At 40.4% G+C, this 16,742-nt stretch overlaps 1 protein-coding gene across 6 annotated transcripts in view; it reads right to left on the bottom strand.

The window, feature by feature from the left end:
* Nucleotides 1–1,575: 1,575 nt before the first annotated feature.
* Nucleotides 1,576–16,742, bottom strand: part of ECHDC1 (ethylmalonyl-CoA decarboxylase 1) — a 41,413-nt gene continuing 26,246 nt past the window's right edge. For all 6 annotated transcript variants that reach the window (XM_023924057.2, XM_023924059.2, XM_086877004.1 and 3 more), the window contains one exon: nucleotides 1,576–3,006. In XM_023924057.2, coding sequence (XP_023779825.1) covers nucleotides 2,601–3,006 — 406 coding nt within the window. In that variant the 3' untranslated portion in view covers nucleotides 1,576–2,600. The remainder of the gene's footprint in view (nucleotides 3,007–16,742) is intronic.

Below are 16,742 nucleotides of genomic sequence, written 5' to 3' on the forward strand. Positions count from 1 at the left end.
TTAGCTGGCCTGTCATTTCTATGAAGGGCTCTGCTTACTTTTAGAAGAAGATAAACCAGAGAATATGGTATTAGACTAGTCACAAAATCCTTGATCAAAACCTGCAATGATCTTCAGAATGCCCTGTACCTACGCTTGGTATATTTATGATACCAACAAAATGGGTTTCCATAACCTTCTTTGAAACTGCTCTCAATGTGTCTTGCTGTATATTAGTTAATTATTTGTCCTGATTTCTTAGAAGCAAACATTGGCCTTTGATACAAATCACAGAGGGTGGATGGGGAAATATATTTGCTGAAATGAGAATTAAGCTCATTGTTTATAAATCAAAATGGAAAGACATCCCCCACAGGTGTATTTAGCATTCACTAACTGCCAGTACAGATCTGGTTCAAAATATGAAAGAAACCAGATTCTGTCTTTGTCCTACAATTTCTTCCCTCTCAGATTTCTATAACTCAGTACACAGAATACACTTAGGAGCCTAATACACTAAAGAAAAAGATTCAAGGATCTTACTCAGGTTCTAAGTAATTTCCACACCAATTTTAAAAATAATAACAGTAATGGCACTTTCATTCTTGCTAAAAGCAAAGGCATAACCAGTTGCCCTTTAAAACATTTTTTTTTTTTTACTCACAACAACATTATGTGCTATTGCTTCAGAAAACTCGATGAGTACAGACTGGAGCGTGCCTTGAAGGTTCAGTGATGCAGCTGTCTAGAATACCTCATGAGTCTTGAGAAACTTCATGAAAAGTAAAATAGCTTCACTACTAAACAGTCAAGTGCTGCCTGATTATACTAAAGCATTTCCACTTGGGTTTGACGTTCTTTAGGGCATGGGAAAGAATCCAGCCACACAGGAGTAACAGCTGGGCTACTGGATAAAAAGGAGCCAGGAGGAGAAAGGCACAAAACAAAACACTACTCTTCCCCATGTTCTCATTCCCGTCTCTTCTCTAACCTGAAAGGAAAAATTGAACTTTATTTTTGGGGAAGAGAGACTTGAAATCTTCCTCCATTGGTGCTTCAGATATTAAGGTGCAGGATCAACAGGGTGGAGGTAAGTTCCTTATCTTCTCTAAGGTGCCAACTCAAAAACACATCCATTTCCTCAGCATTTCTCTTGGTTGCTTCAGGCTATATTAATTGCTGTGAAAGCCATACAGTAAAACATCTCCAGCAGATCACAGAATCTGCTCAAAACTACAGAATCTTAACAGGCAATCCAAGCTTAATTCCCATCATTGATGTGTCTCCAAGTCCTCAAACATATGTAGTTACCTCATGAAAACTCAGGACTCCTGCCACACTGTAGAAATTGTAACATGGATTTCCATCCAAGATACTGCCTTCTTTTCTTAAGGGAGCTTGTTCCATGATCTTGAGCTAGTTATGCCTGGTCAGAGCAAGAATGCATGTCAGTGGCACACAGCCCAGAGCTTCCTTCTTTACATGCTCCCACAGAGTACTTAGGTCCTTGGCTCAGATCTCGGCCCCTGCTGGATTTAGACACAAGTGCATCCTAACCAACAGTACAGGAAACTCTCAGTCACAGATATGTCTGTATGGTTTTTCTCTCACAGATGTTTATTTTTACATCTCTTTAAGGCACTGTGTGTCAGTTTCTAATTTCTAAAGAGAAAACTTTCCCCACTGAGTTATTCAATTACTTGCATAGTCACTGGCATGAAACGGAGACTGAGTTCCAAATCTTCCAGTCAGCCCAAATACACCCTACCAGTAAAAATGCATTGAAGAAAGACATAGACATATCCATGCACATCTTAACAGAATGCTGAAGTACTCACATCATCCAGTCAACTAAGGACAAGCCATTTCAGGGCATGATACATCATGGCCTTCCAAGATTTCAGCTAGACTTTGTGTAAAGAACCAGGCCAGCAGCTTTGCACAGGTACAGGATATGGGAATGTGCAGATGCATGTGTGGGTAGTTGATTCCTTGAGCAGTGAGAAGACACCAAAATACATTTAAAAACCTGAATCAGTGATAGTGAATGAGTGCTAGAAGCTTCTCACTAACACAAAGGTTCTCCTATAAAAGCACCATTAAAATTAAAGGATACTTTCTCAGCAATTACACAAAGAACTAACTAGAATGAAAAAATAAAAGCTATCCTTCCACTGGTAATCATCTTTTCCAAGCTGCTCTTAAAGACATTGGTCTCATGTTGGGGAACTTGTATTTTGCAGCTTTAGATGCACTTATTCCACAAATGAATAAACCTCACAACTTTCAAATAATTAATTTCCATCCTAGTTAAAAAAAAACAAAACACCAAATAAAATAATCTTCAGCCTCATTCCAAATGAATTATAGTTCTATTTTCAGTGCAGTATTTACCTTTACATAGTAATTTCACTAATCTCTATTCAGTGGATGATTAGCACAGTAGAGAATCTGCCCGGGATTTCTCTGTGGTTGCACACCAAATATGCCTGCCTGACCTAAATGGCAGGAATGTTAATGCCATTTTAAATGGACAAGTCATTAAATGATTCAGTTTAAAGGCTGCTTTACTGAAAGCTTTGTTTGCAAAAAGGTCAAGCCCATTTCTTATGCATAAACCATCATTTATGTTTTGGTCTTCTAACCAATGCCTCCAAATTGGCAGGCCCACCCCATACAGTTCCAAAAATGTCCTTCTCTGTCCTTAGGGCATCTTCCAGTGGGAGCTCTCTTCCCGCTGTCACCACCTTTTTCACAGCCCGAATCACAGCGGCCGGACCCTCTGTGTAGTGACTGAGCCAGGCCCGGGCCTCTCCCAGCGCTCTGGTTTGGTCTGAGGACGGCAGCGTCTCCTCGGAGAGCCCCAGGCTCAGAGCTCTCTCGGGGTCCACCCGGGCAGCCCCAGCCAGCAGCTGCAGGGCTGCCCCGCTGCCCACGATCCGCACCAGCCGGGCAGCTCCTCCCCAGCCTGGCACCAGACCCATGTGCTTGTGGACAAACCGAATTTCACTTCCAGGCGTCATCAACCTGTCAATGAAGAACACACAGAGGTCAATCCATGCACTGACTTTTGTTAGCAGCTCGATGGCCCTTAATTTTCTATTTTCTCCTCCCCTCTGCTTCCAAAGGCTGATACAACTTGACAGCATGCTCATTACTGCTGGAGCTGCTGTATCTTAATTTTTACATCGCATGGTGCCGTAACTGCAGCTTTTGGCCCTTCTCAAAATTAGATACATATGCTGCTACAAATGAAAATTCTTAGTGCCCATACTGATACCTCTAGTCAGTTCTAAAAAATGTTGAAAACAGAACTGCAGACAGAGGACATGTTACATTTATTCACACTGCCTTGCTAATTCATTCCTAAACCAAGAGTGTATTGGGTGAAACCCAATCAAACTAATGTACAAAACATTTCTCAAGAGGATAGATGTGGTCCTAGTACTGAGCTGAACTGGGGAGGTTCTGTCAGCACCGTGGTGATTACAGCATGGGTGGGGCTTTTTTGTTCCATATTTTAGAGATCCATGCAAGTTTGATTTCTAATTGCTCATTACAGAGAGAGAAATCAGCATGGATGCTCAACTCATGGCTCACAATGCATAATATATTTGTTTTCTATTTATGCTTGCAATGTGTAATAGAATTGCTCCCCTCTACAAGATAAGCAACATTCCTCTTTCCAAATATGTCACATCTTTCTTTTCTATGCTTCTTTTGTACAGCTTCTCACCTCCTTTACTTAAGACCTCATCCTAGGGCTCATTAAGCTATCTCCCTGGAGGAGCTCTGCTGCAGCAGATTGTTCTGTCTTCACACAGTGGTCACACTCACACACGTTAGGTTAGTGGAAAAAACCTCTAGAAATAGAAACACAGAAAAGATGTACAGAAAAAGACCACCACTTGCTCTTTCTCAAAAGTGATTTTCAGCAGTGTGGTTTCTTGTGGCTGATTGTAAGGCAAAGGATAGAAATTACACTTGTGGAGTAGATTAGCTTCTAGTTCATGTACTAATTGGCTTTTTGAAGACAAATCTTGTAATACTGAGGCCAGCATTACCATACCACAAGTCATGGTTTCCTAACCATGCAGTTTTCCATAGTGAGAACACTGAGGTGAGAAGCTTTGAAAGGGGAAAGAAAAGGAAAATCTTTAAAAATGCAACTACTTCTGGAACTCACTGTTCTCACATCTGTTTATTGTTAATTGTAAGTTTGCTTGGTTGCCTTATTCTTAACCAGAGCACCACCATCAGCATTCATGCCACACTGTACAGCATCAGAATTGAAGAGCTTACGCTTTATCCCAGATCCAGCACAATGCACAAAAGCAACAGCTGACGGGCCAGATTGCATGAAAGCCTTTTTGTAGAGATAGCAGGGGAAGGTTGTGTGACAAAAGGAAGAAAGCAGAGTATTGCAGGGGAGGAAAGGCTTTAACCTAACATTATCAAGTGCTTTCCAGACCCAGCAAATCCCAGGGAACTCAGGTCTCTTTTCTCAAAAGAATGATTCTGCAAGTATTTCAGAACTCCTTTACTGGCTCAGCTTACTCTGCAATTTGCTCACATCCAGTGTCTCACTGGAAAAGCAATAATGAAAACATTATTAAGGGTTTAATTCTAGCTGTGCCAAGTGATGTGAGGCACTAGAAAAGAAAGGGTTATGGGCAGCTGGGCACCCAATGCTAGACAATCTGTAGGCAGTCTCACAGGACAGCCACCAAAGGTGGAGGTCATGTTGCACTTGTATGTTGAATCTGAGATTGTTTCAGACAATGTTTAGTATGTGGGAAGGGCTCTGTTTCCCTGCAGAGTCTTCACCCCCCTCAGAGAAAATGGAACCAAACACCATGAAAGTAAACCACTGACAGCTTAACTCACAGAGAGACTGTGAGGCTGCAATTTCCAGAACCTAACTGGGATTCACCTCTTCCCACAATGCTCCTTTGAACAAGCTCCACAGAATATACTGAGATAAGTGGTAGTCAGTGGAAGGTGTAACTGTAGTATTGGACTGTCTTCAGGCTTAAGAAAGGTATCTTTGGTTTTTCAGACATTTCAACTATGAATCCTCTCCCGAAGTCACAATTTCTTACAGAGACCACCCATCATACTCTGTGTTAGATTTATCACTCGCAGTCCCCATGCCCCAGGAAGCAATGGAGACCTGAGCTCATGTCTGAAGAGGAGGAAGCAGCTGCCAAGCTAGCCTGGGATCATACTCTGAACGCCACTAACTGCAGCCTCGCATACATATTTCCCTTTTATTGTATGAAAGGAATTGAGTCTATCTTCTGAGACATGACAGATCTGATCTCCCATTAAAAGAATTTATGTAAGAAAAGCACACCAAGAATTACTTAACATAAAGAGGCAGACAGGAAAAAGCTGGGAAGACCAAACTACTATTGCTGAACTGTTTATACCTTATTCATCTAGTACTGGCCCTGCCTGAGACAGAGTAGTAGATGAATACAAAATTAACCCTGATTTCGAAAGTATGCCTGTTCTTGACTTTCATGTTGAAGGAATTAAAATCTGGGTCCCCTGTATCACAGGGGAAGGTTGTATTGCTAGACTCCTACACTTCCCTGCCCTAATAAAGAAAATCTGTTGCATGACAGTATTGAAAAAATATTTATTCGATATAATTAATGTACAAAGTGACAGAAGATCTTATAGTAAGCAGGGGAATGTCCTTCAGAAATGTGAAGGGTACCAAAATCCTCACAATTTAAACTGGAAATAAAGAGGTTAGTAAGGTAATATAAGCCCCAAAGTGCAGTTGAAGCCTTCTTTGAGAACCTTTTATTTCCATGTTATGAACACTATAGCCCCCTAGGAAGAAAGCACAGCCACCATGGGCCACATCCAATTTTGTGTTAGTCATCTAAAGAAAACGAGCTACAGCAAATGTTCCTGCTGTACATTTTAAAATGTTCTCAGCTGCACTAAATGTTACGAATCCTCCCCCTTTGATCTGAGGATTCCTCCATTCTGTGACATCTCATTGCACCCACAAACAACTGACTGTCACATCACACCCCATCACATCACTGGCAATGCACGTGAGAAGAAACCTTGTTTGTTATTAACACTGCAGCCTAACAAATCCCACTGTTATAAAGGCACACTTGCTCCCCAAAGGCAGCACTTGCTCTGAGCTAACAGCTATGCTTTCCTTTGCTAAAGTATTTCCCAGTTAGTTGAAGCCAGAGGATATACAATAAAAGCTAAAAATGCAAACAAAAATATACTTTCTCAATTTTTCCTACCTGCTTATTATACATACTGATGTTACTGAGCTGTTCCAATAGGCATAATTGGTTCCTTGGCAGAAGTAAGATTATATTAAGATTTGTGCTGGCTTTACCTCATAATTTCCTGGACTTCAAGGTCTGAGTTATATTTAGCATTTTGACAAGGCAAAGGTACTAATCAAGTTTACTAGGGAGGGACAGATACCACCCTCCATTTAATGCTTTTTTAAAGCTCCTAGAACTATGCTTTTGAAAGCCATTATAAGGAAAAAAGACACCTAAAATATTATATGTGTTGCCAGCAACCTGAATTTTGTTCCTATTCCCTGTTTGACTCCCAGTGTCACATAAGGACACAGCTCCTGACTTCTGTTCCTCCCCTTTTAGCTGGCCTGAGACTGGCACACCACAGAGGGAGGCAGCCAGCATCACACAGTGCTGCAGCACCTGGTTCCCAGCTATGGCTGTACCCAGACATGGCAGCCAGAACTGCAGATTACTTTTATCTCCCCCACAAATACTTTGGCATCTGGCTCTCAAACCACCAATATTAATATAAAAAATAAACAGAGCTTACATTTTTGGGTCACAGTAAGTTCCCTCACCAAATCCGCTACCTTCTTCTATAAATTTCAGTAACGCCTATCTGCAAGGTGATTGAACCAACACAAAGCGGAAACTTGTCCAAAAACAAGAATCAAAGGCCTTGGGGTAAAATTAAAAGACACCTATGATTTTAGCATGCTGTAGAACAAGCGTTACAGAGCTAATAATAAGTCTTCATGTAGAATTACATATTTTGCAAAACATAGATGCAGGACACCCAGACAGATAAAAAGCAATGTCTGTGGTCAGCCACACAACCACTTTGGCACAGGGAGATGGGGAGTGGGGGTTACGGTCAGCTCATCACACGTTGTTTCTGCCACCACGCAGGGAGAAGAGTCCTTGCTCTGCTCCAGTGTAGGGCCCCTCACACAGAGACAGTTCTCTGCAAACTTCTCCAGTGTGATTCATTCTTCCACAGGGTGCTGTCCTTCAAGAACAGCCTGTTCCACTGTGGGTCCACAAGTGCTATCAGGAAACCTGCTCCAGCATGGGCCTCCCACAGGTTCACAGCCCTCTCTTGGGCATTCAGCTGCTCTGGTGTGGGTCTTCTACAGGGGCTGCAGGTAGATCTTTGCATCCCCATGGTCTTGCATAGGTTGTAGGGGCACAGCTGCCTCACCATGGTCTGCAGTGGAATCTCAGCTCTGGTACCTCAAGTACCTCCTTCCTCCTCCTCACTGACCTTGGTGTCTGCAGGGCTCTTCTCTGGCCACAGTTACAACTGCACAATAACTTCTCTCTCCTTTTTAGATATGGCAGCACAGACGCATTACTGTAATTCCTGATGGGTTCAGCCTTGGCCAGAAACATGTCCATCTTGCAGACAGCTCTACCCAACATGGGGGAAGCTTCTGGCAGCTTTTCACAGAAGTTGTACCTACCAAAACCTGCTACCAAAACCTGGCCATACAAACCTGAAACACCACCCAAACCACATGTGCAACTATTGCAGGCACAGGAAAGGAGAGCTGTTAAAGAAAAAAAGGAAACTACCAGGAACATGGTAACAGAAGGAAGGTTATCAAAAGTCAAACACTTGTTTTAACCAGCAAAGAACAGAAGAACAAAGTTGATGTACAATGCTGCCATACACTTTGCCCAACATGTATGCCTTTCTAATACACTCATCAATACGGCATCAGCTTAATTAACTCTTTTTGAATTAAGCAACAGCAGTGTTATGCTGACACATGGCCAAAACAGCTTTTTAAAATACAGACTGCTGGGGAGTGCAAGTTCAAGAGTTTGTTGAGAGGTCAGCTATGACATTATCTGCAGATGGTGTTTATCATGCAAACTGAACTTCCATTCCATGCCAGGTGGACATGAAAATTTAATGATCTTGCTGGCAAGTGGACAAAAGCTCATGTGTAACTGGTTTTGTAACTTTTCTTGGTGAGTGCTATCAGGCAGTTCATAACAGCAGCAGTTCTCACATGCACACTGGACCTTAACTGAGCAAGAAAGCCAGTCCACTGTCCACTTCTTCCCTGTTTTCAAGTTGCAGCTTCTCAAGACTAAAAATATAATCCCTGTCTCACCACTTCACGAGTAAATTGCACCTCATAATCTCACCCCATTGTCCTCAGCATCCCAGGGGAAAGACACAGCAGATATCAGTACTGATGGTGGGGTCCTGAAGCAAATGAATGGACTCAGGCAGCAGCTACACGGGTACTATCTGTAATCTGATCTCACTTCTCTTGCTGAGGCACACAAAATCCACAAAAATACAGTGCTGCTCTTACACACAAGTGCTGCTGAACATATGCAGTGATGGTTTCTTTTTAGTCAACTAAACTGTTACAATACATTAACACAAAGCAAGAGAGAGTTGTGATTATTGAAATTGTAGCATCAGAGCAAAAAATAAACTACCTGTTCTTTTATCTATATAGCAAAAGCCTTGATTTCAGATTAAACAGAAGTCCTTTATTTCAGATTGGTTTAGTGCACCGCATAAATCAAGTAATCTTTTCTAGGCTGCATTCTAAGCTTCTTAAATAGGAAAAAAAAAAGCAGCTTTAAAGCGAATGGCTGAAATGCAATAAATGTTCAGATAAGGAAGAAGCAGGTAGTTGGATATGAAAGCAATTCCATAAGAAAGAAACATCACCTTTGCTGCAAATGCACTCAGATAATTCTGTAGCTTCAGTTCCTTGGCTCAGGTAGGGATACTAAGGGATCATGCCACAGGCAAGTGGCAGCTCTAAAAGCTGGACCATAAGGAGCAAATAATTGGGACTGCAAATGCTGTTAGTCTGAGGTTTGGGCAAAGATAATCACTTAAGCAGTCAAGCACTGTGGAACTTCACACTACTTTGAACAGTTCATGTAGCACATACCAAGCCGTTTTGAATCTTCCAAGCTCACTCTTTTCTCCCCCTTTTCTTTAGCAGGCATGTGGATTTGTAAGGTTTAACTTGTCCCTAGTGCTCACTCCACCTCTGGTATCTGTATTCCAAATCTCAGAGTCAGAAAGATATACCAGATATCATTCACTTTCCCATTTAGTATGTCTTACACCTGTTCTCTCCACCATGGAAAGACAGATATTAAAGCATAAAACTTCCTTAGCAATAAGATACAATTTCTTCAGGCATTGTATATGAATGCTCTTTGGCAATTGCTGCAAAACTAATCCCTACCTTCTCCAGAATGTTTAACAACAAAAGTAATTCCTAAGTACAACCTTGAAAACACAACCTGAATATGAACTACTGCCTTGATATTTTCACAAAGCCATGGAAAGCCTGAAATGACTAAAGGTAAGGCTGCAGTCTGTGCCTGCAGAGATCTGACCTGTAAACCTAAACACCAATAAGTTAATTACATGACAACATTGTGTTCTTGTACTGACAACTTGTCTTGTGTAAGCCTTGTTCAATATTCCAATACACAAACCTTCCACAGTTATTAGAGAAACTCATCTTTAAATAACAAATGTATGAATCAGTCATTTTTGCAGTAAAAATGAATTTTGAAGAAGCAAGGTACTGTGGGAAGAATATTCTGCAGAGGAAATATGCAGTACTATACTAAAATAATTTAGCCAGTCAGCGAAGTTGCTGATTAGCAGCTTCCAGTCCTTACTTCAATTTTCATGACAGATGTTTTAGAGTTAGACCCTTAAGAATAAGAATGTCGCTTCCAAAAAAGCAAGCTGGGACTAATTAATCTCTCTCTGCCTATCCAGTGCAGTGTCTGAGCAGTTTGTTTATCACTATACCATCAAATAATTACCTAGGTACTCTGTAAGGGGATTATATACACAAAATGGCTACAGATTTTTCTGAAAGTCATCTTACTACACTCTCTATCACCAAAAAACCCCACCTTAGTTCTCTAAAAAAGTTAACAAGTGGATTAATTCTGAGAAGAGTTAGTCATAATTTTACTTATCTTTCAATCTCACTTGATTAATTGGATAGCCTTTAAAGAACCAAAAAGACACAGATAAAACATTTAATCAACAACTCCTTTCTAATTCTATTTAAAAGATTTTTTTAACTGGAGCAATGCAGTTATGGCAAGCCATAACTGTTACATGCTTTCCCAACACAGCTTGCTAGCATTAATTCCCTCTGCATCTCTCCCATATCTTTCTCCTCACTGAGAGCTTCTCACGTTTCTGCCCCATGAGGAGAAATAATAAGGCAATTAGATATTTCAGCAGCTGCTACTTCAGACCTGTGACAGCACAAAGTGAGACTTCCAAAGTGCAAATACTCTAAAACCAATAAAAGTAAGGATTTGTGCTACATGCTTGTGGTGATGGTCTATGCAGACCACTATGGCATCTTGAAAGCAAGCACCCCCCCTCCCCCACAAATGTTTGCTCTTTCTGAAAATCCTTTAGTCACAGATATTCACTTTACAGATGACTAAATGGTAACCACTAAAGAACATAAAAATCAAGACAAAATAGTTTAAAGATAGTCTGGGGGAACTGCATGCCTTGTGCTTATCTTAGATACTGTTGCTAAAAGATGCTCTGCAATTCCAAGTTTCAACAGGCTAAAAGAAGACTGTGTACATTAATAATCTTTCCTGTTTATCAGCTTTAATCCACAACCTTTTCTACAAGAAAGCAATGGAAAGAACTAGGTCCAGCTACTATTTTAACAAGCCTATCAGAAAGCCATGCCTCTCAAATCCTTTCAGTGATATAAAAACACTCCACCAATTAAAATCATAAAACAGTATACCTTCTTTATTTGAGGTTTAAATAAATTGATACCCAAGAAGCAAAGCAAAAAAAACAAACAAACAAAAAAATCCTACCAAGCACAGAATGTTCTAGGCACACTCTAAATCACAGTGTCAAAGGAGTAGGCTTGATGCCATCCAAAGAAATTTCACTAACACAAATGCTTGCTTTTCTCACAGCTCTTCTCAAATTGCTTTACAGACACTATGTGGACTTTTATTTATAGTTACTGAATTATTTTTTAACACTCATAGTGTATCCATTTTCCCCCAACTCGCCACAAAAGCTAAGAATCAAACTTTATGTGAAGTAGCCCAGAAAAATTTCTCATATCTCCCTAGCACATATTGCCTTTACCCCCTACCTTTGCTGTCCTTCTGTCAGATTTTCCAATGCATTTTATGGAACTCTATGGATCAGGGTAAAAATCAGGTCAAGTAAATAGACTTCTAATTACGGAAGTATTTTCTTAAGTAAGAGTTAACATTCTTCTAAGTTGTCGGGGAAACCTGAGGGCACTTCCCAGAGGGGAGCAAAGGGACCTAAACAAGGAGAATTGCATTCTTCAAAGAAGGCCTTAAAATAGCAATTTATAACGTGACTATCACGCTTTCTCACATCACCCAGAATAAAATGAAATGCAGAACGAATGACAAAGTCATGCTTTCATCTAGAAGCCCAAAAACATTTGGTTGATACTAAAATTCTGAAAAGTGGAGTCCTGAATCTAAAAAATTGAATATGTAGCAATTACAAGGGTTACAGAGGAAGAACTAGAACACTGGGATACCAGTGCAGAAATTGCTAAATGGACATAAATAAGTTTAGGAGGAACGTGGTCTCTAGGAATAAACAGGAACTTCAAGTGTGGATAACCACCACCTACTAATCAAATATTAAGATACTCAACATAAGAGGAACCTCCAAAATCAACAGTCAGCTCAAAGAGGCTGCAAGATTGCCAATTCTAAAGGAAGCCATTCCAGGCACATTCCAAGCACAAAAATAACACTGCTACTAAAAAAAGATCCCTTGGATAACTGGAATTAAGTGATAATAGGCAGACACAAAGAACTGCATGTCCCCCCAAAAAGAGCATCTCATCAGTAGCAAAGTCTGTACTGAGAAAAATCAAGAAAAGGCCTTTCAGCAGCACAAAAGAGCTCAGTAAGGCAGCAGAGAAAATCCTCTGGGAGTGAACCCTGATAAGACCCAGATTAAAACTGGTCTATACATGATTGTGTAAGAACAACCAGAGAAGTGAAATAGGATCTGTTTTTTAAACACTTCCCTGATCTAAGGAAAGGGGCTAAAAAAGGGCCAGGAAGATTGTTAGTCTGAGAGGTATAATAAAAGGAAAGAAACACAGGGAAAAACTGCTGCTAATATCCTGCAAGGGGAGTGTCACAATCTCAATCAGGACGAGGTAATGCCCCACCCCCAAAGTCTCCTGCAGGTGACATCTGCTGTCACACCGGCTGCCATCCACACAGACTTTCAATCTCATTCTGGACCAGAATCTCCCAGGAGTCAGGTACAGATGGAGGCTCACACAGCAGACCTTGATTAGGGGGTTTAAATCAAATTTTTTACCTCAGGCTTGACACTTTTTCACCCATGGCTTCACAGAAGCCAGAGAGAAAAAAGCATGCTATAAAAAGCTACATTTCTTCTAAAAGGGATAAATGAAGCTGGGTATTGGAAATTGCAAAAAGACATTTTCTGCAGCAGGAATGAAAAATTGAATTAGACAGCAGATCACAAGGCAAGAAATAAGGGCCCAAAAAAAGCATGACTGATTAAAACTCCACAAGCAGTATTAAAAGAAGTAAGATGAGCCTTTTTATTTTGTTTTTCTCTTCCCAGTCATTTTTCAATAAACTGACAGGAAAGAAAATTATTCGGTCAAACCACAAAGTGAATCTGCTCCATTTTCCAGTATGATACTTATTTAGGCTCCTATCAATGCCCACAGGTTCCATCCCCACCACTGTGCTGGGGCTGGGCAGCACCATGCAGGAGGGGTTGGTGGAGATGGGGATAGGGCTGGCCAGAGGGTACATGCAGCCCTATCTTGGCTCATGCAGCCAGGACATGTGTGCTGCACACACACATTGGGTAGCCCCTTGTCCACCTGCGATGTGACATAAAAGCCATGTGTGCCACACATCACTCCCTCATCCCACCTTGTGCCTAAGCATCCAAGTGAGCTGAGCAGTTACAGAAAAGAGCAGAAAAAGTAAATTAAAAGGTCTTTGCTAGGTAGGAGAGACAAACTTTTTCCAATTACACTGATAGCAATAAAGACTGCCCTGTCCACAGGTGCTGCCTTGGACCTGTTTAACACCCTCTGTGTGCACACTGGCGAGGAACAGCATGGTTTTACAAAGGCTTATCGAACACATGCAGGGCTCAGATCACAATTTAAGAACACATAGAACCAAGAGAATTAAGCAAATAGTTACACTGGGGAGCTCTAATTCCCCTGAAGTGTGCAGTATAAACTCTCAAAATGGCATGAAATCTCCCAGAGCCATAAAGTTGGACTGATGTCCCATCATTCAAGATGCAGCGCCTGGATCCTCCTTACTCCTGCAGATGTACAGCAGCAATCCACAGGCTACTGCCCTACTTCTCCTCTCCTGTTAATGACCAATATCTTACTAACAATCTCTTCTTCTAATTCCCAGTTATGATTATATTTGAATTACCCTGGTGTCAGTGGGTCCCAGGCACCGCAGTTACCATACAATAATTTTCAGAGCAGTTTTCATTTTCTCACAGCATTTGGGCCTTACCAATGAAGCAGGTTTTAGCTATTCTTTACAGGCTGCCAAAGCCCCCATACACAAGTGAGTGAACACCAAAATAATGCTCACAGAAAAATTACTCATGCTGGAAACCTGAAATGTTACATGAGTCTTTCCTTCCCAAAAAAGAAACTAAAGCTATTTGGATTCTGTTCAAGCAAACATTTTCAACAACAGATATGCCTTTCAGACTAAAGCAAAAACTTCCCTCAGGAAAGTTCCTGTGATATTTTACTTATTTTTCTTTGATGAAAAAGACCACCTGGAGACAAAGGTGTTTGATTATAAATTTTTCAGTCAAATTTAAATGACAGTATTCCTCTAGAAATAATAATAATAATAAAAAAGTACAGTGGAGCTTGTTTTCAAAGAGGAAATACTGTATTTTTTAATTATATGCACACTTTCATGCAGCATATGCAAACCACATTTATAACTTTGGCTTCTCACATCTTTATTTTCATCATGTATGTTTATCAAATTCATAGAAAACAGAACAAAATTTTCACAGACCAAATTCAAGAGTCTCTTAAGGCAGAAGCTTTTCCATCATATTTTCTGCTCATCTCTACTGCTGATACACAAAGAGGAGGAGGGGAATCACAAGAGTGGCTGAGCTTGGCATCTAAAACGTCAAAAACACAACGATCACCTCAGTCACCTGAATTCAGCTGACTGGAAACATTTCTTGACATCAGCCCTGAGAGATGCAAGATTCAAGCTATTCTAATACTTTACGATAGATTTGAAGTATCAGGTTTCTGCAGCTCACAGCACTAAAGAATTTTAAATACAATGTATCATCACGGTAACAACCCCTCACAAGACACAGGGTAACAAAACACGCTTTGAAATTCAGCTGTCTCTGCACACGGCGCTACTGAGTGCTGCATTTGCACTTCCTACACAATTTCTGACTAAAGCAAAGAGAGATCATACACTTAGTTGAAATCACTGGTGATTCAATTATAATGGAATGTTGCCACTTTGTCAGGATACCATGTTAATTTAAAACAAAAAAACACTGACTGTCACGGTTAGGGTTTTTTTTGTGACCGTGACCTAAGTTTTCCAGATATGATACACCTCTTCAGAGATTTTTTTGGGAGGGAGGGGAAGAGCACAATGATATAACTCAAAGAGACATAAATGAGAGAAATTATTTAAGATTAAAATTCTACATTGAAGCAGTAACCTGCTGCTACTCCTATCCACTTTTTAATAGAGTATCAGTTATGCTGATGGGGATCTCAAACCAACTTCAGATCACTGATGTCATGTTCAGACTAGCTGGACAAGAAGCAGGCATGTTTTCAGCAAACTGTAACAGATGCCCCATAAATATGCCTAAAAGTGAGACCAATTATCCCCAAAAGTATTATTTCCCCTGCTATCTTTTTCTTTTTATCTATAATCTTTCTCTTTGACCTATACACAAATCCATGCTAATTTAAATTATTGGGGTTTTCTCAGTCTATATATTTACTTTTTCTTTATGAATATGAATAATCCATCAGCACACAAAATAGGACTGGAAGTTAACACCTAGTAACAGACCATGGATACAGCAAAAGTTTTTATACACACAACTGTTTAAGCACAATAGGAATGTATTTAACACAAGAAATTACTATCTGATTTATTCTTACTGAGACTGCCGAGTCACAGCATAGTAATTGATTTTTTACCGACTACAGAATCAAATAAGTAGGAAGCCGAAGCCACCAAGGTTAACAAGTTAAAACGGTTTACAGACTTATTTCACACAATTTTGCATAAATCTGGAAAGAAAGGGAGCACAGAGGTCCAGCCTGTGGGGCTCCAAATCTTTGCTAAGACCTCGGGTTGCTTTGGATCAGAAGCAAAAATAAAACTGGGGGCTGAAGAGGAAGACTGGAAGTTGCAATTTTGAAGACAATGTTTACAGTGAAAGTAGGTTGAGATTCACACAACGCCTGCTTACACCCAGGGAAACTGAGTCATTTCAGGAACATCTGGTCATTTCAATGAACAGTAACCCTGATGTGAATGATTATCCTTCAGAGATCTACAGTGTTAACTATATTGCTACTTGGAGTGATAGAGAGAGGAAAAGTTATTTTCGTGGTCCTTCAATAGCTCATGACAGGGCTGAAAAATGAAAGAGCTACCAGGGACTCAGGAAGATATTCTTTGGAAGCTGATCCAGAGCAAAGTTAGGCAGCTGAAAGATGTGGCTTCAAGAGAAACTGAGGGTATTCAACATCTCCCTAGAGCCAAAAGGAGTAGATTGTATTTTCACCCCCTACAGGTCTTTGCCATCTCCTAGACACTTAGCTCCTCCTTTACACTGGATCCATCCAATATTAAATTCCCTCATAAGTCATTCTTGTTAACTGTAAAAACAGGAAAACCCAGGCCTTCTGTTTTATCTCACTGGATGCTTTCCAGTGAGATAATTGACTCACACAGGCATCTTCACTGGTGCTCGGCAAACCAGAGGTAAGAAGTGAGCTGAGAATATGCAAAAGGGACACCCTCTTCCCATATCCAAGGAAGCTGTTCAGGCACTCTGTCCTCATGAAGCCAAGATCAGTATAACCTCACCTCAAAACCAGCAGTCTGGAATACATAAGTGCTTCTCACACTTCATGTTGTCCAATTTGTGGAGCTATCTGATAATAAATCAATATAAATATATATATATATATATATATTTAAAAAAATAATAGTGAAGATCAGAAATAATGCATCAAACTCAAACACCTCAAATACCAGTTTATCTAAACTGGGAATTAGTCACTTCACAGATGCAAGCCGAATGGACAATTCCAGTGCATTTGTACTCTTTTTCTCAAATTCTCTTTGAAACTTAAATACTTCTCTATG

This window comes from Cyanistes caeruleus, chromosome 2 (assembly GCF_971803275.1).
Source record: "Cyanistes caeruleus chromosome 2, bCyaCae1.hap1.1, whole genome shotgun sequence".
Taxonomy (NCBI): domain Eukaryota; kingdom Metazoa; phylum Chordata; class Aves; order Passeriformes; family Paridae; genus Cyanistes; species Cyanistes caeruleus.